This window comes from Rousettus aegyptiacus, unplaced genomic scaffold (genome assembly GCF_014176215.1).
Source record: "Rousettus aegyptiacus isolate mRouAeg1 unplaced genomic scaffold, mRouAeg1.p scaffold_m13_p_14, whole genome shotgun sequence".
NCBI lineage: Eukaryota > Metazoa > Chordata > Mammalia > Chiroptera > Pteropodidae > Rousettus > Rousettus aegyptiacus.
Window position 1 is genome coordinate 8002830 of NW_023416289.1, and position 24638 is coordinate 8027467.

General features: G+C 58.3%; 1 protein-coding gene across 3 annotated transcripts; it reads right to left on the reverse strand.

The window, feature by feature from the left end:
• Window positions 1-4533: 4533 nt before the first annotated feature.
• Window positions 4534-23964, reverse strand: CCDC102A (coiled-coil domain containing 102A). 3 transcript variants are annotated; one of them, XM_036231309.1, is made up of 9 exons: window positions 23877-23964; window positions 16398-17139; window positions 14126-14352; window positions 13249-13357; window positions 11302-11418; window positions 10732-10941; window positions 9142-9312; window positions 8077-8180; window positions 4534-5832 (listed from the first exon to the last, which is right to left on the reverse strand). In XM_036231309.1, the coding sequence occupies exons 2-9, from the start codon at window positions 16986-16988 to the stop codon at window positions 5703-5705; spliced, it is 1659 nt and encodes a 552-aa protein (XP_036087202.1). In that variant the 5' UTR covers window positions 16989-17139; window positions 23877-23964; the 3' UTR covers window positions 4534-5702. The 3 variants fall into 3 exon arrangements, with proteins under 3 accessions (XP_036087202.1, XP_036087203.1, XP_016006974.2); XM_036231310.1 differs by lacking the exon at window positions 23877-23964 and adding an exon at window positions 23793-23862; XM_016151488.2 differs by lacking the exon at window positions 23877-23964 and adding an exon at window positions 23014-23374.
• Window positions 23965-24638: the final 674 nt, after the last annotated feature.

The window sequence follows — 24638 nt, forward strand, 5'->3', positions numbered from 1 at the left end:
AGACCTCAGGACGCTGCCGAGGGTCTCGGTTTCCTCACCTGTAGGTGGGATCAGAATTATGATCAGCTCACTGGCTGTCACGATCCTCAGAAGAAATGATAGAGGCAGACTGCCCGAAGTGGCGCCTTTTTTCTCCTCTCTGACCCTACCCTCCCTCAGCTTGGCAGCTTCCTCAGTTTACCGCCTGGGAACTGGGCAATTAGATGAACTTTATCTGATAAAGGAGTCTCCTCTGCCAAATTCCCCAGGGATTTTGTTACATACCTAACTCCAGTTTATCAGCCAGTGAGGTGGGCTGGTGGGGAGGGGGTGGTGGTCCAGGAGCAGACAAAGACGCCTTTGCTCTCCCGGTGCTACCTCGAAACCCCACTCCATTCTGGCACAAAGACACCAGGGTGACTGGGTGAGTGATCAAGTTGGGGTTTCTGAGATTGGACTGAGGGCAGGGGGAGATGAGTGTGGCTGCGTGGAGTGGTCCACGCAGGTAGAGTTACATCCTGGACTTAGATCCCCGCCCTGGTATAGACGGTGCACTTTTCCTGCTTGTCACACGGACATGGCAGGTGACTTAGGACAAAGGTGGACAGATAACAATACCGCTGGGTGCCAAACCCCATGCTGGGGTTTGACAAACGTCCTTTCTAATCCCCATGGCACTTTGTGTTACACAGGAGGAAACTGGGGCTCAGGGAGGTGGAGCTTCCTGCTTGCTTAGGGGTTCAGCGCAATCCACATCTGTTTGGCTGCTTTCTCTGGAGTTATTATAATGGTGGTCAAAGGAGTGAAGGATTAAGACTCACGTTATAGGACCTGGGGGTTCCCAGGACATGGTTGCTGGGTGTCTTTGGGTGAGTCCTTTTTCTCTCTGGACCTCAGTGTACTCATCCTCTAGGTAGTGAGGCCACTAACTCTGACCTGCCCGAGTTAGAGCATTAGCCGGGGGCCTGGTGAAAGGGCCTTGCTGACTGATCTGAAGGGAAGAGATCGTGATGAGGGTGGTTTTCTCCATCCTTAGTTCATTCTTCCTTCTCTCTCATGGACATTTAGAACATGCCTGCTCTGAGCCAGGCTCAGACCTGGGCTGAGGGCTGTAGCTGAGAACCCGTGGCCTCTGGAGTTGCCCAGAATCGAATGCTGGCCTTGTCATTTATCAGCCGGTCCCTTCTCTCTCTGGGCCTTTGTTTCCTCTTCTTGCTATTGTCCACCCCTGGGGTGTTGTGAAGATTACAATGAAAGGGCACCACGGAGGAGCAGCGTGTGCTCGAAAGGACTTTCTCCCTTCCTGGGGAGATCGGGGGTCCCAGAGGCAGGACCCCTGCCATCGGAGCTCGAGGTCCAGGTGGGCACCGATGAGGCACACCCCAGTCACGGCGAAGCTGTCGTCTGAGCAGGCCACTGGTGCTCTGGCAGAGGGCACGTACACACAGTGCCCAAAGCCCGTCCCAGCCAGTCAGAGAGGGAGAGAGGCCATTGCAAGGGGCTTGTCTGACTTTATTCTAGAACAACAGGGACCTGAAACCAAGGCCACTTGGGGAATGCGCTTGAGGGGAGTCTGGAGCACTCCAGATGCCAGGATGTGGAGCGAGGGTTTATTTGTTCAGCAGTGGGAGCGTGGCTGGTTCCTGACTGGGGGAGGGGAGGCCAGGATGCTTCTCTGACGTGGGGGAAGCCTGGGAGATCCAGGAGAGGCTTCATGTTTACACTTTTCAGGCTCCCTCCCTGGGGAGAGAGGGGCGGGGGAGTCTGAGCACCATGGAGAGCACCCCCAGCGCAGCTCACAGCTCGGTCTGTGGGGCGGCAGGAGCGGGAGGCTTTCCAGGGAGGCCCCGCTCCATGGGGAGGTGCCCGCCTGGGGCCTGGGAGGCAGCTGGCATCTTGCAACCCTGCAATTACCAGGCAGAGGAGGCTGGGGAGTGGGGGTGGGGGTGTGGGCTGAGAGCTTCAGCTGGTGCTGCCTCTGCCTTTAACCCCCCACCCGCTGCCCCAGAGGGGTGCCCAGGGTGGCCGGTGAGCCCCCAGGCAGACAGGGCACTGGGGTCTTGGAAGGGATGCAGAGAATAAGGAATGCCGGAAAGATAATACCAATGGTAAAATCATGCTATTGCATGTGGGGGACTGGACAACCCAGTTGCTATGGTCTCTGTTTTACAGATCAGGAAACAAAAGCCGAGAGAGGGCAGGAGCTTGCCAGAAGACACACAGCCAATCAGAAAGCCGCCGGGTCTGGAAGCCAGGCTTGTCTGGAAGGGGCTCACTCCTGGGCATGGACTTCAAGGCAGAGGACCCCAGGGGCTGCCTGGAGAGTCCGGCTGGGCAAAAAACGACTTTGGCTGGAGAGCGAGGGGAGGCCCGGCCTTCAGAGGACAGACTGCAGGGTTCCCCAGCTCCAGGCTGCAGGGGGAGGAGGGGCTGGGTGGGGCAGTGTCTGGCCCAGCCGGTTTTCCAGCCTGTCTGGGCACTGTCAGGAGGCCCAGGCACTGCTGCCCCTGGGCTGCTGTGGCTTTTGGGGAAGATTTTTTAGCTGACCAGCAGGAAGACTCAGCTAGGACCAGTCTTAGAGGTTTGCAGTCAGGCTGGAGTGAGGGTGGCGAGGCGGGGGTGGTTCTGGCTTTAGCCTCCTACCACCCTTCCCTCCCCTCCTTCCATTTTTCCCTCCGTCCCTTCCATCCATCTACTCATCCATCCATTCATCTGTCCATCCGTCTGTCCGTAATCCTGCCCCTCCTCTAAGGATGCCCACTAGGCCCAGAGCACTGTGCTGGCTGCTGGGAGGATTTTCTGCCCTCCGGGAGCATCTGGTATGGCAGCAGGAGGAGACAAGTACACAACCCACTAACATTCTAAGAACGAACCGAGTAGGCTGAGCTCTGAAGGACGGGTCGGGACTCTGACAGGGGAGGAGCAGTTCTGGGTGGCAGTAAGGGCGTTTGCAGTGGCTGGAGCCACAGGGTCCGTGAAGTAGATCTGGGTGGGGCTGCAGGGGGCAGGGGTCACATCACATGGGGCGTGCAGGGGCATCACTATCAGGAGTGTGGGTCTGGCCTCAGCCCACCTGACCCGGAACGCTGGCCGGAGCCGTAACCAGCTGTGTGGCCTTGGGATAGTCACGTGCTCCCTCTGAGCCTCCGGATCCTCGGTGGGAAGTGGGGTGGTGGTAGCAGCGCCCGCCTCATAGCCGGGTGAAGCAGGGACTGGACTAGGCCAGAGGAAAAACACTCGCAGCCTCCAGCGGCCGGGCAATGTCAATGGCGGGGGTACAGGGCAAGGCTGCGGGGAGCGGTGGGGACTGCGGCTTACGGGGGGGCCTCTGTGCCCCATCCAGGGAGCACCGCCTCTCTCTCAACCCAGCAGCTGTGGCCAGGCGGGACCGCGAGCTCGGGGTGGTCCAAGGCACTGATTTCTCAAGAGAAGGAAACTTTTTTTTTTTTAATGAGAAAACCCCATTACTAATATTAGCAATGCATTAAATATAGTTTTTAAAGCATCACGTGAGCCAAAGCTGATGCTTCTGTTGGCAGATGTCACCACCGCGACCACTGGGATGAAGGGCTGTGAGCAGGGAGGCAGCTGCATCCCAGGCCCAGACAGCCTCCCAGCCCTGGGCCTGCCCTCCTGAGACTTCGGTTTTCCCTTGTGTAATGGAGGTGGGAGGCTGGGCCCTCTCTCTCCACCGACATTCTCAGGAGCAGCCCCGCCCAGAGGCAGGGGCTGTAATGGGGCCCCTGCTCAACGCTATCTCGCTGGAGGTGCCAGGGAGTCTAGGGGAGCCCGCCGACGGGTCTGCTCTGTGTCTGGGAATGGCAGGTCCGCCCAAGGGCCTGGAGAGGTGGCTCTCAGGCTGTCAGTGAGGGCTTGGCTCCTGGCTCCCCAGGGGTCAAAGGACAGCACTTTCAACTTCTTCTAAGCCAACTTCCTGTTTGGGAGAGAAAACAGAAAGACCCCTGGCGGGAAATGGTCTTCTTCCTGCAGCCCCTCGTTTGTGGGGAAAGACCCATGGGGTGGGGGACTCCCATATAGCTGGGTCTCCCCTACTTTATCCTCCTCCCCTCCCAACCCCATGGAGCCCAGGAGGGGACATGGGTCTCCTTGCTGTGACAGCAAACCCCACTTCACCAGCATCGTTAGTTTAGGTGTGGCAAAAGGGCAAATGTTTGGTGCCCACATTAATTACTCCCAGCTGGGCTCCTGGGCCTGTCTCCCCTCCCCTCTGCCCCCAGGGCTCATGGCACCTCTGGCTTCCCAGCACTGTGGCTTCAGGGGTCCCTCAGACAGCGCCACGATAAGAAAGTCCTTGAGTGCTGCAACCCACCCCTGGCAGGGAACCTCTTTGTTAACTGAATTGAACTCTTCTTTGGTGCCAGCCCCTGCTTGCACACCTCCAAACACAGGGAACTCACCACCTTACACACACTAGCACAATTCAGTGCCCCCTCCTGCAGAAGGCAAGCCCTGGTGCTAGGAGTTAGTTCATCTAAAGGGTCTCGTCTAGGGCAGGAGTTTTGAATGCTAACTCGACTTGCAAAGATTCAGAAATGTATGCTACTGTGTTTTTAATAACCATTTCTATCAGATTTAATATAAACCTGCTGGTTATAGAAAACTTAGAGATTAAGTATCAAAAATAAAATTAAAATTACCTGTTACTTCACTACCAAGAGCAAGGCTAGAGGAAAGATAAAAGGATTTGTTTACTGTGTTTACACCGACCTCTGGGTAATGTACTAGTCGCCTGAACTTCACCCCTGTGGCAGGACCCGGCCGGCAAGTCCCTCCTCTCTTGGGCATACCTTCAAGTATTTCGATAATAACTAACCTTAGCTGAGTCCAGACGGACTCATCTAATTCTCAAGATGGCTCTGTGAGACATCTAGTTTACAGATGGAGAAACTGAGGTTCGGGGAGGGCCAGTAACCTCCCCAGAGTTGCACGGCCAGTAAGGGACAGAGCTGAGATTTGAATCCGCCCGCTGCCGGATCCGAAGTCTCCTCTTCTCCAGATCAGACATGCGGCTCACTTCCTCCTCCCCTCACAGGGGCTGGATTCCAGACCCTTCGGCGGCCCAGGTGCTCACGTGTTCATTCTTTCTCACCATTCGTTAATTTATTAAGTCACTTGATATTTTTGACTCGGGTTTGGTGCCAGGTACAGGCTGATGCCGGCCCCCACACCACCTGCCCAGATCTGCCACTCTCAGGACTGCACGCTGAGGACTTCGACTCCGTGGATTACAAAAGATGGGGTTTATTACACTGTCCTGTGAACAGCTCCTTCCCAGCCTCCAAGTCTCAGAGGCGGCCTGGGCCGGGGCTCCTACAGCCTCCTTGTGATGTCTTCTTCCTTCTGCACGAAGGTCCTGGGGAGGGGGGTGGGGACCCCTGGACCAGGCCTTGGAGCCGTCTTATGTTTATAAAACCAAACGGGTGCAAAGTTCATGGGCATATATAAAAATATATATATATATATATATAAAACATAGGCCATGGCTTCCCTTCCACAGGGTGCTGGTGGGGGCGGGGACCATCGATACCCACCCTGCGAAAGAAAGAAATAGTCCACGGCAGGGAGCCGGGTTACTCCCAGAGCAAGCACAGGCACCTGCATCAGTTCACCTGGCTGGTGGGCCTGGGCCTGCAGGGGGCCTGTGGCCGAGGGCCAGTCCTGCCAGCCCTGGGGGCTCTAGGCCACCTGTATCTGCAGGTCCTCTAGGCCACCTGTATCTGCAGGTCCTCGTCCTCATCCAGGTCGCTGGCTCCATCCCCAGCCTCCTCCGTGCCAAAGCGAGCGCCGCGGATCTTCCCGAAGAGGGGGGCGTTCTGCTGCTGCCTGCGGAGCCTGTGGGGTGGGGCGACGCCAGGGTCAGGGCCGGAGTCTCATCGCCTGGTGCTGACAAACAGCGGCGACGCCTTCCAGGGACGTCCCCACTGCCCGGCACTGGGTGGGGCCTTTTACATACATCACCTCCTCCTCCCAGAAACCTCTGAAATGACGGAGGTGCTGCTGTCACACCCCCCCCCCCGGGTAACCGACAAGGAAGCCGAAGCACAAAGCAGCCGAGTACTTTGCTCGAGGTCCCATGGAAAGCAGTGGGTGCGGCTGGGCCTGGACTGAAGTAGAGGGGGGCTCTGGATGCGTGAGAGTGGGCCGCGGGCTTGGAAAGGTGGGCGGCTGCTGGGATTCGAACCCAAGCCAGGCTCCAAAGACCACGGGGAGAGAGTTTGGGGGTGGGTGGGCCCGAGCCCCCTACATCCACAGGATCAGTGAGAAAATGCTATGTGCTCCTCCTTGCCCCCATTAAAGTTCCTACACATACAGGGCGAACTTGCACCGAGAAGAGCCGAGGCGACGCCTGCCCATCCCCCAGCAGAGAGGCCGCTTGGCGGCATCTTACTGGAAAGCATGAATTATTAACACGGCGGGGAGGGGCGCGGGCGGGAGCCTCCATTACTGTGCTGTGATTTAGTGCGCTGTCCCCGGAACATTAAAGCACAAAAAGTTGGAGAAGAAAACGAGGCAGCCGTCCTGGGCTGGCCGTGCTCCCTCTGATGGAGGCTGGGCAGAGACCGTCTGTCTGTTTTGGAAGTTTATGGCTACCAAAGAATGTGGCCACGATGGCAAGAAAGCCCTGGGGCTAGGTGGCCTTTTATGGGGTGTGTGCTTGCTTGCGGGGAGGGGCAGAGTGGGTAGAGTCCACCAGACACAGCCTGACTTAGACTCATGCCTGGGCCTTCGCACACTTCCAGGGAGATGGGGAAACTGAGGCTCGGCTGGCCATGCCACAGAGCTTTAGGTCTGGCTTCATAGCCTGTACACCTCACAGAAACTCAGCACACAGCAGCACATAGTACGTGCTTAGTAAATAAGGGCTCGGATGGCAGATGGCTGGGAGGGGGAGCGATCTGGCCTGACCACCCACCAGCTGTGCGGCCATGGAAGGACTTACCCTTTTGTGCCTTAGTTTCCTTATCTGCCAGTCCCCCAGAAAAAAAAAAAAATCTTTCCCTTCCCTCCTCTCATGGGAGCGCTCACTGGTCTTAAAGCACAATATCTGCCCCAAATATAAGTGCCCCCCACACACCCAGGGGTAGTTGTACCAACAGCGGCAGCAGCAGCTAACGGTTATTCACCGTTTATAATGTGCCAGGTACTTTTGTAAACATGTATCAGCTCAATTAATTCTCACAACAACCAAGAGGTAAGAACTGTTATCATCCCTATTTCACAGATGAGGAAACTCTGACACAGAGAGGTTAAGCAAGTGCCCCAAGACCACACAGCTGCAAAGCACAGAGCCAGGATTCCCACCACGCAGGCCGTCTGGCTGCAGAGCCCAGGCTCCCTCTGTTCCATGAAATAGGAGGGTGCAAGTAAGGGCCTGGCCCAGGAAGAGTGAGCCGGTGCTGACCCCCCCTTGGGTGGGGGGCTTGTGAAATGGGGAGGGGGCTGGATTTGATGTTCTCTGACATCTCATGGCCCTAAGGGGAGTCAGGGAGAACATGCGATTCACAGGGTGTTGGGATGGGGGAGGCAGGGGAGAGATGCAGAGTGTGTTGGTGGGTCCCCCGGGGTCCCTGAGGTCCTCCCTTACCGAGGCTGATGGGTCCTGAGTGCAGCTGAGGGGTTTGGCCTGCCACTGGGGCCAGGAATCCTCCAATTCCTGCGATCCCAGCTGGCCTTGGATCATCCCAGCTCAGGGACCCTGGAGGCTGCTTATTCTTCTTATCAATGGCTCCCCAGGCCCGGGGGGCCCTTCCCATTGCCCCCACCTTGTCCCTGACCTCTCTGGCCACTCTTCCTGTCCTCTGGCCACAGGCGACAATTCCAGGTTCCCAGCTGGTCTCGTTTCCTGTACTCCCCTTCCCTGGCTTCCTGGACCTGGCCCTTCCTGCTTAGAGGGACAGGATTCTGGCCACAGGGTGGCCGGCCCTCTTCCTTTTCTGTCTTCCCCTCTAGCCTGGGCTCCGACCCTGCCTGGGCCATCAGCTGGAAGTCTCTCTGCCCTGTCTCTGTGCCCTGGTCAGGAATTCTCTCCCCGCTGGAACCCCAGTCCCCCCACCTGGGGTGCGCACTGGGGCCCACCTGGACTGCAGATGCTCCAGCTGCACTTGCAGGTTCTCACTCTGCTCCGTCTGCTCGTCCAGCGACCGCTGCAGCTTACGTGCTTGGTTGTGGGCCTCGTCCAGCTGCGGGGTGAGCAGGGCCAACAGCATGGGGGTCACGCTGGGCTGGGCCAGCCAGGCCTGCCATCTACCTAGGGCCAGCCACTTGCACCACTCCTCGGTGGGAATGGCCTCCCCAGAGGACGGTCTGTCTCCTTTGCGGCCCGGAGCAAGGCCCAGCTCCTCCAGGGAGGTATCCCTTAGCTCCTCCCCATCCCTGTTGCCCCTCTGTCTGAGTCTACCTATCCTCCAATGCCCCAAGCTACTGATCCATCCATCAACCCACATCCGCATTTATCCCTATCGATCTGTCCGTCTGCCCATGAGATGCCCACTTCCCCGCTCGCCATTCATTAACCTGTTTAGCCACCTACTCACCCTGTCTGTCCACATGTCCTTCCTCTCTCCCGGACACACCCACCTTCCCATCTACCCATCCTTCTGCCCTTCTTTCCCTGCCCATTTGTCCTTCCATCCACTGATGCAGTTGTTGTCTACCCACGTTTCCACTGTCTGCTCAGTCGCCCATCTTTCCGTACGGCCCTATACTCATCCACCCACCCACCCACCTCCCCGACCACCTGTCACGTACCTGTAGTTACATCGCATCCATTTATCCCCCCCCCTCCTCCCCTCTCTCGCTCTCCCATCCGTCTGTCCATCGATTCCCTCGTCCGTCTGTTCATCCATCCATGGAGTCATCCTTTGTCCTTCCATTTAACCACCTACCTATCTACCCACTTGTCCAGCCATTAATCTAGTCGCCATTCGTCTACCTTATCTGTCCATTTTCCTTCCCACCTTCCTACCCACACACCTACCTACCATCCATCCATCGCCTGCCCGCCTACCACTCTGCCCTGGGCACCTCCTGAGACTCAGGCGCTGGGAACCCACCAGGGACCAAGACGGGAAGGCCCCGCAGCCCCGCCGCGACACCAGCCGGGGCCCGCAGGCTGCCCTCCGGGCCCCCGGGGGTGCTCACCTCGTCCTCGGCCTGGGCCAGCTCCTTCTTGAGCTCCTCCACCCGTAGCCGCAGCTTCTTCACCTCCGCCTCGTGCTGCTCCACCCGCCGGTTGGCATGTGCCAGCTCTGCCACCTTCTCCTGGAACTGTTTCTTCAGCTTGCCGTGCACATGCTTCAGGTCCGCCAGCTCCTGCACGGGAGCAGAGATGCGGGGAGGTCTCAGTATCACGGGGCGCCATGCTAGGGAGTCCCGAGGTGTCAGGCAGTCCTAGACACCAGCACTAGAGGTGTGGCTGAGCGGTTGGAGACTAGAGCCATCTAGTGAGGTGAGAAGGGTCAGGGGGCGAGGAGAGGAGAGGACTGGGTGGGTGGAACCGGCCACTCCATTTTGGACCAGTAACTTCGAGGTGCCTTCTGGAAATGACATGCAGATGTCCAGTGGGCTACTGGAGCTGAGTCAGGTTTTCTGGGGGAGGCATGAGGTCTGGAGGCTTTGGTGTATAAGTGGTTTTAAAGGCCTGGGTCTGGGGATGAGCTAAGCTGAGAGTAGGTGTCAGATGTAGGAGTAGGATGAGCAGCCAGGGGAGGAGATGCCCAGCCCGAGCTCTGTGATTTCTGAGCCTCAGTTTTCACATCTGTAAAAAAGGACCATGCACTGCCTAAAGGTCTCTCAAATCCCTCCGCTTTGTTCCATCTCCACCGACCTCAGTCCAGGCCTCTGTCACCACCTGCTGCACCAGGAAACGGCGAAGGTCTCCCCATCGCCTTCCACGCGCAGCCAGTGGGCGCTCAGAACTGCAACCTGCTCACTTGCGCCGACCCTGCCAAGGTGGCCCACAGCTCCCGCCTCGCCTCCTCCCACGTCCCCCTGGCAGACTCCCCTCCAGCCACGCTGGCCGACTTCTTCTCCAAACTCCACGTCCCTCTCACCATGGGAACTTTAGTCACGTTCTTTCTGAATTCTTCCTCCTAATCGGTCTGATACCAGTTAATGTCTGCTTTTCCTCGAGACCTCTGCTCAGAGGTCACTGCCTTGGGCAGCCTCCCCGGGACACTGGGCCCGAACCAGGCCCCCTGCTGTTCCCTCTTCCCGCTGGCAGCCATGGAGCTGTGGGTCAGTGTGAGTGTGTGAGGGAGCGAGCACTGTCTGCATCCCCGAGCCATCAGCTCCAGGAGGGCTGGCCACGTCATCCTGTTTATCCATTGCTGCGGCCCCAGCACCCAGAACGAGGCCTGTATACAACTGGTGCTCGATACGTTTTTGTTGGATCAATAAAAAGGTGGTTGAGAGGATTAAGTGATATTGGACAAAAAAGCATTGGCACAGGGCCTAGCCCACAGTAGGTGTTCAATAAATGCAGCTACTATAATTACCACAAGGCCCGACACATAGTAGGTGCTCGATGCAGCTATTTTTTACTGAGCCTGGCCCGCAGTGGGTGTTCAGGAAGAACTGCTTCTAAGGTGATCTTCGCCTCTGTCCTTAGTTGTTACTTCACGGGTCTCTGGGCCCCTGCGGGCTGGAGCTGGACGCACAGTAGGTGCCCTGTCCTTGTTAGATCGGGAGGTGGAGCTGCCCCAGCCGTGGCCACGCCACCCACTGCCCCACCTTGTTCTTCTCAAAGAGCGCGGCCTGGCTGGCCCGCAGGTCGCAGTCCAGCGCGCTGGCCGTCTGCCGCCGCCGCCGGGCCAAGGCCTCCTCCAGGTCCCCGACCTGCGCCCGCAGCTTCTTATTCTCGCGCTCCAGGCCCAGCTTCTCGGTCTCCAGGCGCTCACGGCGCCCCCACTCGGCAGCGTTCTCTGCCTGCAGCCGCTCCATCTGCAGCGGGGCAGGACAGGGTGAGGGCATCAAGGGAAGGATGGCACCGAAGGGCCTGAGCTGGATCCTCCCCCCACCCCACCTCCTGCTACAGCCGTTTCTGGCTCCAGGAGGCAGGTCCAGCTGCAGCGGCTATAATTAACCTGGGTTTCTTTCTTGGCGCGCAGGATGTGAGGGCGCTTTGGTCTCTGTGTGGGAGAGAGGCTGTCCCCTACAGATTGGGGTACCCCCTGCGGTGTGGCTGGTTCCCCCTCAGAGCACAGGGCCTGCTTCCTGCCCTCTTTCAAGGGACCAGCTGACAGAGGCAGGGCCCTTGGCCCCCAAGCTTCAGGCCCTCCTGGGTCCCACCGGCGGCCTCACCTCACCCCTCAGCTCAGCCATCTTCCTGTCCATGCTGGACCGCGCACCCAGCTCGTCCTCCAGGTCTTCGGACATGCGGCCCAGCTCGTCCTGGTGGGCCTCCTTCAGGATGCTGAGCTGCAGGACACAGCCCAGCCTGGTTACACGAGGACCACGCAGCTACCTCCCAGAACCAGCTCTGTGGGGTGGGTGCTGGTGTGGGAGCACTCAGCAAGGAGCTTAGGCCCGAATGGGCCACCGGGTATCCAGAACTGACCCTAAACCTGGCCTCTTGTGTCGCTCCCAACATCTCTCACCTCCTACCTCATTACCATGTAGCCTCCCATTCTACTCTTGGCCTCCCATTAACCCATTTTCTGCAAAGGTAGTCCAGAATGAGCTTCTAGAAAAGATAAATCCAATCATGTCCCCATCCCGGGTCCTTAGATAAAGACGATCCCCTTCCTAGGGTCTTACAAAGTCCTTAGTTCACTGTGCACCAGGCACGGTGGTCCCCTTTCCAGTCTTCAAATATATCAAGTTCCTATCCACCCCAGGGCCATTGCACGTGTGGCTCCCCTGGCCTGGTACACTCTTTGGAGGTATTTTGGAGAGTTGATTCTTCTCATTCTCAGACCTTGGCCTCTCCTGTCCTCCCTACCTGGAGCATGTACCTCTTCTACTCTCCATCCCACCCCCAACTAGACTGTGAGAGCTTTTCTGTCTGTCCACCTTTGTACCCCTGAATAGCCTTGGTACAGGACAGCCTTCAGTGTACACTGGCTGAACACATCCAGCGGGTCTGAACCCGGTCTGCATGTGGGTGCGAGGCTGGCTACATCAGAATCACCTGGGATGCTTTTGACATAATGCAGAGTTGATAGTAGGGAAAACCATCAAACTACTGCTCTGTGCGATGACAAGGATGAGCCTTAAATCCATAATGCTGAAGGCAAGAAGTCATATACAAGAGAGAATCTTGATAATTATCTGTAAAAATGCACATTCGTATTTTATTCACTTTTCTGCAAATGATTATACTTCGCAGTTTGAAAAGATTAAAAAGACTGATTCCTGAACCCAAGCCCCAAAGATGATTGTATTCAGAAGATAAGTGTGGGGTCTGGGGATCTATATTCTAGAAGATTCCCTAAGAACAGAGTCGACCTCCAGGGAAGTTTCAGGCTCTGAGGTCTGTCTGTGGCCCTCCCATCTTCTAGAAATGCGGAGGTCCAGCCGGCTTTCTCTGGGTGGCTGCGCCCCCTGGTGGCCATGGGGACCTACACAGGAGGTGGTAAAGGCCGTCTAGCTTGACCTCTGCCTGTCCTGAGCCCCCACCCACACTGTGGTGGCTCTGCCAGCTGGAGCCTCAGTTTCCTCACTTATAAGATGAGAACATCAGGACCCAGCCGCCCCGACTGCCAAGGGGCTTCAGTGAGATTTCACGCACACTAAGTGCCCGATGAGTGCTACATCCAGACTCCTCCCCTTTGCCTTGGTCTACAAAGCTCCCCTTGGCACCTCATCTCTCTTACTACCCTCCAGCCACACTAGTCCGTTTTCTGTGCACATTGGGCTTGTTCTGACCTCAGGACTTGAGCATTTGCTGTGCCTTCCGCCAAGAACTTGGCCCCATACCTTCTCAAGGATGGTTTCCTCTACTTCCCTTAGGTCTTGCCTCAAGTGTTGCCTTACCAGACAGGCCTTTCGTGACCCACCATCCCATCGCTCTTATTCCGGTTTGACTCCTTCACAGCTTATGAATGTATCTGTCTCGTTCCTATCGGTCTTCCACCTGCCACCCCCACAAGGTGAGCTTACTGCCTGCCCTGGCACTCAGAACAGCATGTGACATGTGGCTAGTGCTTGACAACGACTGAATTCCCTTCTTTCTTCCATTCCCATTGCTGAAATTCAGCAGCACAATGCTGCTTCCTCCAGGAAGCACCCCTGGTCTCCATGACTCACTTGCTTGAGCATCTCCTGCTTGGTCTTGCTCAGCTCCTCATACTTGATCTTCCACTGGCTGAGCTCCCCTTCCAGCTTCTCGATGTTCCTGCTCAGTGCCAGCTTATCCCTGGGGAGGGAAGGGGGAGAGGCAGACAAGGGGGTGAGGCAGACAAGGGGGTGAGCCCACTGGGGCCCTCTGCTCAGAGTCCTCCTGTGCAGTCTGCACCTGCAGAACCCACGGTCGAAGTCCTTATGTCGGCATTCAAGGCCCTGGCGCCCCACACCGTGACAAGCACCCTGGTTTTGTTATTTATCCTGGAGCTGTACCCCTCCCACAACTGCGGGTGCCCAGCTTATGGTGTCGGGAGGTGACCAGGCCTCCAGGGCAGTGTCCACCCCGAGGCAGATGCCTCCCTCTCCTTAATCCCCAAGCTCGTCGGCCAAATATAAGCCCTGCTCCTGTTTTCGTTTACTGTGGTTCCCTGCAAGGCTTGGTTTGAAAATACGGTTCTGCAGTTAGAAATGCTGGAAAACTCTATGCAGTGACTCTCGGATGGAGGGGTGCCCTCTTGTCTTCATCACTGGATGGGATTCCTATGTTTTCCCATGACCCCCGTCCTGCACATAAATGAGGTGCCATGAGTGATGAGCTGTAGTCTCACTGCTGAGATGATTCGTATCATCTGAATTAATAAAAATCCTTGCGTCGGGTCCTTGGGTAGAGCACCACTGCTCTAAAGGTCCAAGAACTGTGCCCAAATCGCACCATCCCCCTTCGGCAGGTCTTATGTTTTGTGACACTGATTTTCATTCTCTGATCCTGAGGATGCCCTGGCATGGCCTGGCCTGCCCTCCACTCTCCACCCCCGGACCCTGCCTGCCTCCCAGGACTCACTCTCTCTCCTTGAGCAGCACCTTCTGGGACTCATCCAGCCGCAGCCGTAGGGCGGTCAACTTGGACGCATCCTCCTCAACGGTGGCTGTGTCCTCCCAGGGCAGCCGACTGCGCTCCTGGCGGCCTGAGTTGCCCCGTGGGCCCCCGGCCCCCATGCTGCGCGCCTCCCAGCAGCCCTCGGGCTCCTCTGGTCTGCTCTTCAGCAGGCTCTCCACCAGCTCCAGCTCCTGCAGGGACCAAGGTGGACGCTGGACCAGTGGCTGCCAAGCCCCTCCCCCCGTCGTGGCCTTCCTCATGGGGCTGGGATCAGCTGGGTGGGTGTGTAACCTTGGGCAAGTCACACAGTCCTTTGGGTCCCACTCTCCTCTTCGATAGCCTGCCCTCCATCCGAGAAGGGGAAGAACACAGCCTCCTCTGGGCCTCCCCCTTCACCTCCTGGAACCCCACACAGAGTCGGGGGTTTCCCAGGAAAGGTGGTGAGCTCTCTGTTGCTGGAAGTATGGAAACATATGGTTGGGACATTGGTATGAATGAATATAGAAGCAGGAATTCCTGCAATGGATAAAAACTACATTCCCTCAAAAGGAATCCCGGCTCTAAGACCCCACGTTTCAGGTGTAAACACTGAGGCACAGGGAAGATGAGTGACATGGTAAAAATGCACAGGAAGGCGTCCCCTGTGAACAGAACCAGCTCCCAGACAAGAAGCAGCGAGGGATTATTAACCCAAGGCCAAGCCCCTTCCTCCCCGTCCTCTCTGCCCTCCAGCCTGCCCCTGTCCACCCCCAAGGTCTTGACCACAAACCCCGGACACCCATGGCCTGCATTCTGCCTGACTTAACCCTATGGCCTTTCCAGAGGAAGCTGGGCCCGCCCCTTCCTTGCCTGGCCCTCGGTTTCCCCATGTGGACTTGGACAGTGTCCCTGAGGACTCCCTGAGGAGTGAGATTCTACTGTCTGTCGGACGCCACCTGGTCCAAAGCCGTGTTTCACAAATGGGGAGACAGGGAGGGAAGGGACTTGTTTTGTGTCCCAGAGCACAGAGTGGCTGGGCAAACTCAGACTGTAACCCCGGGCCTCCCGCTACTGTACTTGCCACCTCCCAGACTGTGGCTGACAACCAGAATAAGGCTAGGACAGGAACAGTGCTCTGTGAGGCTGGCCAACAGGAGCTGTCAACATCTGTCCTAAAGGAAAACAATGAATGCCACCTACAAACACCAGGCAGGGCTGGGGACGAGGGGCCTTCCGCCACCAGGAGGCAGCACTGCCCACACCTGCCTACAGGTGTGGAGGTCAGGGAAGGGATGCGGCAGCCAAGAATCTTAGCTGGAGTCTGGGGATGGAGCTGGGAGCACCCTGAGCCTGGACCCTGACCCTAGGGACAGGCCCGCTGGTTCAGAGGCAGCTGCGCTCCACACCTACCATTAATGCTCCTGTCATACTGACCGTCACCATGGACTCTGGAGTTAGCCTGGGTTCAACTCCCCAGCAACTCCAGTCACCAGCTGGGAGACGCAGGTACTTAACTTCTCTACGCCCCAGTGTCCTCATCCGTAAATCAAACACCTCCTGGGGCTGCTGTGAAAATGGACTAGATAATGCACACACGGAGCTTAGCGCTCTGCGTAGGCACCCACTGAATGACGGGAGCTGTGATTATCGCCAGTTTCCAAACTCAGGGGCGCTGGCTCTCTGTCTCTGGGCTCTTGCACAGGCTGTTTCTATGCCTGGAATACCTTCCTACGTTTTTCACCGCTAAGTCCTAGTCTCAGCTTAATGAGACCCGCTCCAGAAAAGCTCCTGTGAAGCTTCTCAAAGCCTGGCTCAGGAACTTCCTCCGTGCTACCCCCGCACCCCCCCAGGTTTGCTTGATACTTGTTATAAATGTTTACCTATCCCCAAACTCAAGCTGAACAAATGGATTCAGCTCTGCTACTAATGGATGACTTCCAGGCAAGTTCTTAGCTCTCACTCCTGCTCAGAAGGGATGACCCGGTGGGTCCATTGACTACTCAGGTGTGGGCGTGGAGAGACCACCAAGAACCCGGGACTCTCTGCCCTAGGGGTCTCTAGAAGGGAGTAACTTGGGGCTCTAAAAAATGAGCAGAGCCCAACTAACTCATGGCAGTGAAACCTCCTTGGGGACCAAAACTTTATCACTCCCTTTCTGAGCCCCACAGCCCCACCTTCTGTCCAGATTAATCATCTCCTCCAGCTTCTGGACCCAGGCGCTCAGGCCCTGCCCAGCAGCCCCGCCTCCTCCACGCACCTGGCTACTCTGGGGCCTCTCGGACCCGACGTCTCGCACAGGCTCCTGCTCCCGCTCCAGTTCATTCTCGGGTCCGTCTGGCGCAGGCTCGACGGCTCCCCGGGCACCCCGCAGCCGCGCCAGCTCACGGCCCCGCGCCTCGCACTCGCCCTGCGCCTCCTGGCGCTCGCGACGCGCGCCCGCCAGCTCCTTGGTGAGCGCGTCCAGGCGCTGGCGCAGCTGGCGCACCTCCTCTCGCGCGCGGTTGCGCTCGGCGCGCACCTTGCTCCACTTCTCGCGCCAGTTGGCCGTGCAGTCCGACCACCAGCGCATGGTCTTCTCCATCTGCGCCGCCCGCGCGCGCGCCTCCTCCAGCTCCCGCAGCCGCAGTTCCTCGCGGCTCTCCCAGTCCCCATCGGCCAGCAGCGCGGGCGCCGGCGGCAGTGGCAGCGTGGGGGGCGGCCCCGGAGAGGGCGTGCCGCTGGGCGGCGTGGGCGGCAGCGAGTCAACCGGCCCCATGCGCTCGGGCGAGGGGCTGCCCAGGATGGTCAGAAGGCTGCCCTTGGATAGCTGCGGGGACTCGGCCAGCCGGGGGCTCGGCCCATGGCTCATGGTGTCAGTGGGCTGGCGGATTCTGGGCTCGAGCTCCTGGCGGACTCAGAGGTGGCGCAGAAGGCATGAGGCGGATGCGATACCACTGTGCATGACGGCCACCGCTACTCACTGCTCTCCGGGCCACCGGGTGGGAGACGCCTCCTCGGACCTATGGGAGAACACACCATTATTCGGCTGTGACCACCACCGCTCCATATCTTCCTATCCATATATATATCCTTAAGATCAGCCATGCGAAGGGCCTAACCGTCATTGGGAACACCACGGGCAAAGGCGGGAGGAGAGCAAATTGTCTGCTCCCGGAGAGCCACGGTGAGGCCTGAATGGTGAGCAAGGGCCTGCGACTGCTTCCTCACTGGCCCCCAGACCACCTGCTTCAGTCCCTTCACTCTGCAGCAGCAGCGCTGACCTGCTGTCCTTGACCTTTGGGTCGCATCTGACACACTGAATGACTTATACTATTCCCCCATCTCCACGCTGAACACAGCACGCTTCCATGCTGGCCCTACTGCCAGGAGTCTCCTCTCTGCCTCTTCCTACACTGAGCTAACTCTTCTCATCCTTAACGTTTTTCTGAGATATCACCTCCTCCTAGAAGTCCTCCCAGACCATCTCAGGTAGGTGGTCAGCTCCTGCCCTGTCTCCATCACTACTCTAACCTTGCTGTACCATTTATGCAAGTCTCCGTCAGCTCCCCATCCTCACCCCAGGCTGTGAGTTTGTGGAGGATGACAGCTGGCTCCTGGCCACTGTTTTAGTTTGAGCACATGATAACAATGACATTTGTGGAGGGCCTACTAAGGGCCAGGTACCTCGCCTTATGTAAACTATCCACTGGCTCATTTTCTAGGAAAATTATTGGCATTTACCAGTACTTTGCGGGTGAGGGAGGCTGGGCAAGGCATGGAGCTGACCCAGATCCGGTATGTAGGGGTCCAGCTGCAAAGGCCGGAGGGGGTTTGGTGAAGACGCGACATGCACGCACGGCTATGATGGAAATAAACCACTGTATGCTCCCCGGTGGGGTGCGGTGAGGTGTCCCCTACTGTGCCGCCCCCGGGTTCTGCTAGTCATGGGCCATAAGTGAGACACACGTCCCTCTCTGTCACTAACCTGTAGCCCTCTCCCTCCTGGCGGCCTCGTTCTGACCACGCCCTGCAGCCCCTCAGGACAGCCCGACCTTTCCTCCCCACTCAGCTGAGCCTGTCCCGTGGACTCTCGCACCAGCCCCGAAGGCCCCGCCCTGATCTCCAGCCCTTCCTTCTCTGAGTGGTCAGCTGATGCACCGTCTCAACGCTGGCTGCTCCCAACACTCCCCGGCTAACCCTCTGTGTCCGCTCTTCACCCTCTTCCGGGCTCTAAGCCCCTCACTCTCGGCAGGTGACCTAATGTCAAAATCGGCAGGGAAAAGGGAAGCCACCACACTGGCACTCCCTCCCTATTCTGCACTAAGCCCCAAAGTCCCCTCTCCTCTGCTCCTGGGAGGACAGAGGGGCTCTCTCCCTCTTTGGGTCCAAGGTCCCCATCCAGCTTCTCCCGCCCTGCTGAGGCCTTTCCTGGTGCTTTTCTCTCACACGACCTCTCCTCTCTTTCAAGGCCATCCAGAGTGCTTCACACGTCTGTCTCCTCTTCATCCGCCGCCCCTGCCCTCTCTCAGGCCACACCAGCCTGCCTTTCAGCCTCACTGCACGCCTCAGCCCTTGCCCGTGTGCCTCACCAGCTCTGGGCACCATCCAAACCTCTACTTGCTTGCATCCCTCTCTTCCAGGATGCTCTCTGGGTTCTCCACCTACTCTCAGGCTGCTCCCCATCGGCCTCCCTGCTGGCAACCTGGACTCGTCCCTTGAGTGCTGGTGTCATCTAACCCTGGGCTTCCTTCTCTCTTGCTGGGCCCGCCTGAGCCAACTTACTATGGCCTCAGAAACCCCGAATCTCTCTCTGCAGCCCAGGATGCCCTCCAGAGCCTCCTACACCTCTGCCGGGAAGTCCCTCAGACTACTCAAACTCTCAGTCTCCATCCCCCCCACGACCGGCTCCTCCTCTGGATGTCCCCTCTGGGGAGAGGACACTTCCTCACTCTTCACGCTGTGGGGGACATTCTGGAATCTGCTTTCTCCTGCCTCCACCTGCCCCCTCCAAGTCCTGTCAGTCTCTCTGCCACACGCCACAAGGACCTATCCACCTCCTTCCTACTCAGCCACTCACCTGTCAAGGCCACTGCTATCACCTCCACCTGGGCAACCGCAGCCACCGCCCGACCTGCCCCTCTCCCCCACCGCTTTTGCCTTCTTCAAATCCATTCTTAGCAGCAGCAGCAGCAGCCAGAGTAAGTTTGTAAAAATGAAAACCTGATGATGCCCATGGCCGCACACTTTGTCATTACCAACAGTTGTGAGCCCTCTCCAATGCAAAGCTCACTCCTTCTAGGGTTCCAACTCCAAAACTTCTTCAATGCCCAAAGGAGCTGCAGCCCAGGATCCCACCACCTGTTCACGGTCACCACCAACTCATCCCCTCCCCCAGCTCACATTCCATGGTCCTCGTCTAGCCCTCACAAGCGCCCTCGGGCCCCAACCCCTTCTCCTGGTCCTGTCTTTCCAGGCCGTACCAACCCTGGTCACCTCCACCGCTCCGCCTGCTCTCCCCTCCACCCGTAGAACTGGGCATCACAGGTTTTACACCACCAGGTGGACCAACGTCAGTTCATGACCATTAGTGTCACGTTCCTCAGTGCTGCTCAGCAATCCTACTACATTTCCCTAGTCCGTCTGCTGTTTGTTTATTCTCCAGGCATTAACTCGGGGCTCAGCTCTGTCACCAACCTCGCATAAGCCACTGTCCCTTTCTGGGCCCCAATTTCCCCACCTGCAGCATGGGGGTGAGGCTAAGGTGACTAGTTGTTCTTGATCAAGGGCCCTCCAGATTCATCTGGACACTTGCTTTTAAGGCAATTCCTGGGCCCTGCCCCCTAGAGAGTCAAGTTCAGTAGGTGTGGGGCTGGGAATTGTATTTTGATAGTCCAGGATTGGGGTAGTTGGGTATTTGGTGATGCCCTGTCATGACCCCAATGACACTTGCATAAAGTTATGCACCCAGACACCGTCATACACAGCTAGGTTCCAGTCCCTGGCACACCACTGACTCCCCAAGGCCTCCCTGGCAGGGTGAGAACCCTCTCTGTGACTCAGTCTCTTCCATCTGTGCAATGAGCCTTGATCCCATGTGCATTCACAGTCATCTGTGCACACCCAGGCATACCTGCTGACACACACGCCGTCCTGTACACATAAACACAGACACAAAGAGACACGGGCAGCAGATACATGCATACTCAGAGACAGACCCATATGCACACACAACGATACAGATGCAGAGATGCTCACCTCTGTCCCAGACACACCTGAAGATATACATGTGCCAAATACAGATGGACACACACAGATATGCAAAGATACTCATCGCTAAGACAAGCAGACGCGCACACACTCATACACCCACGCAACACGCATATGGACACTTCTCCTCTCCCCATTTTCCTGGCCCAGCTCCCCAATGGAGAAGATCTTAGAAAAGAAGAACAATGTGAGAGCCTATGGGGGAGGGGAAAGAGGCAGGAAATTCGAGTGCCAGCCTGGCAGCTTAGGCTATGCTAGGAAAGGAGGGTGACGGTGGGGACCTGGGGCCTGGACCTGTCTGCTGGGCCCTTCCTACCGCTCCTAAACTGCTGCCATATCCTCTCTGCCTCTGGGAGCTGCCAGGCCTGGCATGGGCTCCACAGGGAGGGGCGGTCCTGTTCCTTCCAGGAATCCCCAGCCTGTCAAGCAGGGTAGGGCGGGAGCCACTGAGGTCCCCTAATGGCTTCCAGGTGCCCACATTAAAGACAGGGGTGGGCTCAGACTCAGCTCCTGTTCCCCTTCTCAGCAGCCCGGCCAGGCCCTGCCTGGTGGCTGGGGAAGGCTGAAGGAGAGCAGTGGGGTACAGGCTCTGAACAGCTGTCCTGCTTTTCCTCCAGCAGGCCCAGGGTCCCCTGGAGGGTGTACACACACACACACACACACACACACACACACACACGGGAAGGAGTGGGGGTCTCAAGGTTGGTTTTCTGGAGAAGCCCATCCCCCAGCACACCAGGAAACTTGCACACCCATGTAGACTTAGCCAGACCCTGCCAAGCAATGCACGCCTCCCCTTACCCCCACCCCACCTTCCTCACGTACCAGCCTTGAGGACACACCCTCACACACAGCTCTGGTAATACACACACTCGCCAAGCGGCAGATGCAATACAGAGGCCCGGTCTGCAGTTATAGAGACAGGCTGTAGCTGCCCTGCCCTGCTGGCCCCTTGCCCACCAGACTCAGTGCCTTCTTCCCATAGGGTATGTCCGTATGTGTGCGGGGTGGCCCCTAGATCCCCCCAAGGTGTCATCACCCCCTAAACAGCAGGTCCAGGAGGGACCAGCCACAACAGGCCCCAGGGAGCCTTCCTTATTCAACCCCCCCACCCCCTGTCCCCTGCCTCCCACCAGCCAGACAAGTCTATTCCTGCTCTAACCCTAAGGGTTTCTGTTCATGCTGCCCCCCAACTCACAATGCCCCCCCTTCGGGCTCTGAAACCCCTGTTCATCCGGGAAATGCCTCGATCTCCCCAGCCCCACCCCCTACCAACTTCCACAGCCAGGCCCTCCTCAGCCTTGTCCGCAGAAAAGTGACCAGTGGTTCCTGCTGCTTATGGACCTGCCTGGAATGTTTTTCCCTTCATTCTCCACCAGCAAACTCTTACACATCCTTCAAAACCCATCTTCAGTTTCCCCTCCTCTGGGAAGCCTTCCCTGACCTTGTACACAGACGAGGTTAGTGCTCCCAAAGCAATAGCACCTTCCTGTTCTTCAGTGACTACACTGTGAAGTCCACAAGAGCATCTTGGCTGTCAGCACAGGGCCCAGCATACAGCAGATGCTGCATAAATGCTTCCCAGGCTGGTGGGTGGAAGGTAGACAGTTGGGAGTCCCTCTGTGACCAGGAAGGGTTGAAGCCATCCTAAGATCAGGAGTTACTTTGTAGCCAGGCTCTGCGACAGGTAGGTTTCTGAGCCTGTCTGTGGCCAAAGTCAGAGTCAGAGGTCATCTCGTGGCCAGGTCAAAGGTCAGACCTCTTACCTGAGGAAGCTTAGCTGGTCCACAGGGGGACTACTTTGGGTTTTGTCCTTAGAATGTTTAGATGACTTTCAATATCCGATGAGAGAAATGAGCAATGCTGAGGCCTGGATGGGGGCCAGCTGAAGGGATGGGGGTGTACTGGGTGGCCCAACGCCTCCCTCCAGCTCAGAAACCCCCTAGGTCCTTCCAGAACCTTTCAGGTGGGGCTCTGGGGCTAGTCCATGGCCCCAGGCTTGGCTGTGGGCAGGGAGCAGAGCCCAGCAGGAAACCGCAGAGCATAGCCTGATTGGATAAGTGCAGGGTCCAAGGCTGGTCAGCCCACAAACTGCAGGCACCTGTCTCTCTGACCTGCTGCCTGGGCTCCAGCCACTGGACCTCCAGGAGAGGACTGAGAGGGAGAAAGGGAAGCAAGAGGAGACTGCAGGCTGGACCTGAGCCCTGGGGTCGGCACCCCTGGCCTGTCCCAGGTACCAATTCTCAGATGGAGAAGCCACAAAAATAGCCTGAGTCACTCCTTGCTTTACAAATGGCCCAACTGAGGCCCAGGGGAGCAACTACTTGCCCATATCAACAGAGAGGACCAGCAGCAAAGTGGGGGAGGGGTAGGTTGGGGCGGGGTGCTGGACTGCTGGGATTGGATGCTTCCCCTCCTGGGTCATGTCTACCTCAAGGCACCTACACAGTGGGGTCCTCCCATATCAGGCCACACGGCCAAGCATAGCTGGTACGGGAGAGGGTGGGAGCCCTTTGTGGGGTCCGACCCCAGCCCTAGGACTCTCAGCAACTCCTAGTCCCAGCTCTGCCGGTGATAAGCAGTGTGACATCTGCAGGCCCCTGCCCTCTCCGGGCCTGTTTTCTTACCTGTACGACGGGGATGGGCACTAACAAGATTCTTCAAAGCTCTGCCCAACGAATGGCCAGACCTCGTGCTAACCGGAACCAACCCAACCCCACGGCCCTGGACAACTCCCACTTAAGATGGAGAAGCTGGGGCCCCTGGTGGGGCGCAGGCTTGTCGGCGAACACCCCTTTGGCACCATCGGAACGGTGGGACAACTGAGGCCCACTCCTTTCTCCTGGCACTGAACCGTTGCTCCACCTGCCCCAACTCCTTCCAGGAATTCGTTTTCTGCCCGCCCACGGCCTGAGTCGCTTTAGTCCCCACTCCCTCGCCTCCTCCTCAGCCCCCCGGGTCCAGCGAACTGCCCCGCGTGCCCCAGTGGCTGCAGGAGGGTGGCGGGGGCTCTGGGCCCCGCACATAGTTGTCCCGCCCACCCCACTGCGCGGTCCCCATTGGCAGCTTCGACGGCCTGGGCGGTGGCGCCGTGCTCTGATTGGCCCGCGCCGCCCGTCCATCCCACACTCGCCATGGTGACTACGTTGGGTCCCCCGGGAGAGTTCCAAATTCCGCCCCCGCCCGCCGCCCCCCTCCGGTCCAGCCCCGGCCCGCGGCATTCCGGGGGCTCCCCTGTCGCCCTCCAAACCCCCCACAGCCCTTCCGCAGCCGAGGCCTAAGGGCCAAGGAGGTGGAGAAGCCCGGGGAAGGGGCTAGGAAGTTCTGCTCTGAGTTTAGGGGTTGCTGCGGACGCGGGAGCCCCCGTTACTCCCCTCTCCTCCAGCACGTCCCCGTCTTAACCTACTTCCTCCCGCCGAAGGCTCACGGCCTGGAGGGAGTTCCTGGGACGCGGTGGCTTTCCACCCCCTGCACTGCCGCGCGCGCTCACCTCGGCCGGGGACCCGCGGGCTCCGGACGTCCGACCCGCCGCGGCTGGGCGGAGCGGGCACCGGGCTGGCTGCGGCCGCCGCCGGGAGGGCCAAGGGAGGGCCAAGGGAGGGCCGCGGAGTCTCCTCCTCCCTCCCGGGGGGAGGGGAGGGACGGGAGAGGGAAGAGACGGCGGGGCGGGGGCGGTGGGGCCTCGGGCAAGCTGCGGCCGGGCTGTGACCCCGGCCCTCGGAGATGCCGGCGTGGGGGCGCCCGCCTAACTTTGGCGCCAGGGGCGCAGGCTGGGTCGGTGGACTCTGCTACTGAGCCGGTGGGACCCCGACAGAAACTCCACCCCCGCATGGGGCCGAGGGTGGGGGTACGGCGGGGCCCAGCTTTCCCGCCTCAGGTTTCCCGAGCGCCAACGACATACTAGGCACTCCGCAGCAGACGTGGGCGCCGCCAGTCCCGGGCTCAGCGCGTGGAGCGTGCGTACTTTTGTTAACTGCTTTCTGCTTAATGTCAGCTCTGCCACCGAGTGGACGTGGCGCAGCAAGTCTCTGCCCTTCACTGGGCCTCAGTTTCCCGTTTGTACAACGAAAGGGTTAACCAAAGTAACCTCACGCGTGTTAAGAAACGCGGTGGGCCCTTGGCCCGCCAGGAGGAGATGTTCTCCGATGTATAGTGGTGGTTCCTGCCCCCTGCAGGGCCGGAGCCCATCGCCAGGACGCGTGGTCCAAGGGCATTTATGGTAATGCGCCCCTACTTGTTCCCGGACGCTTTT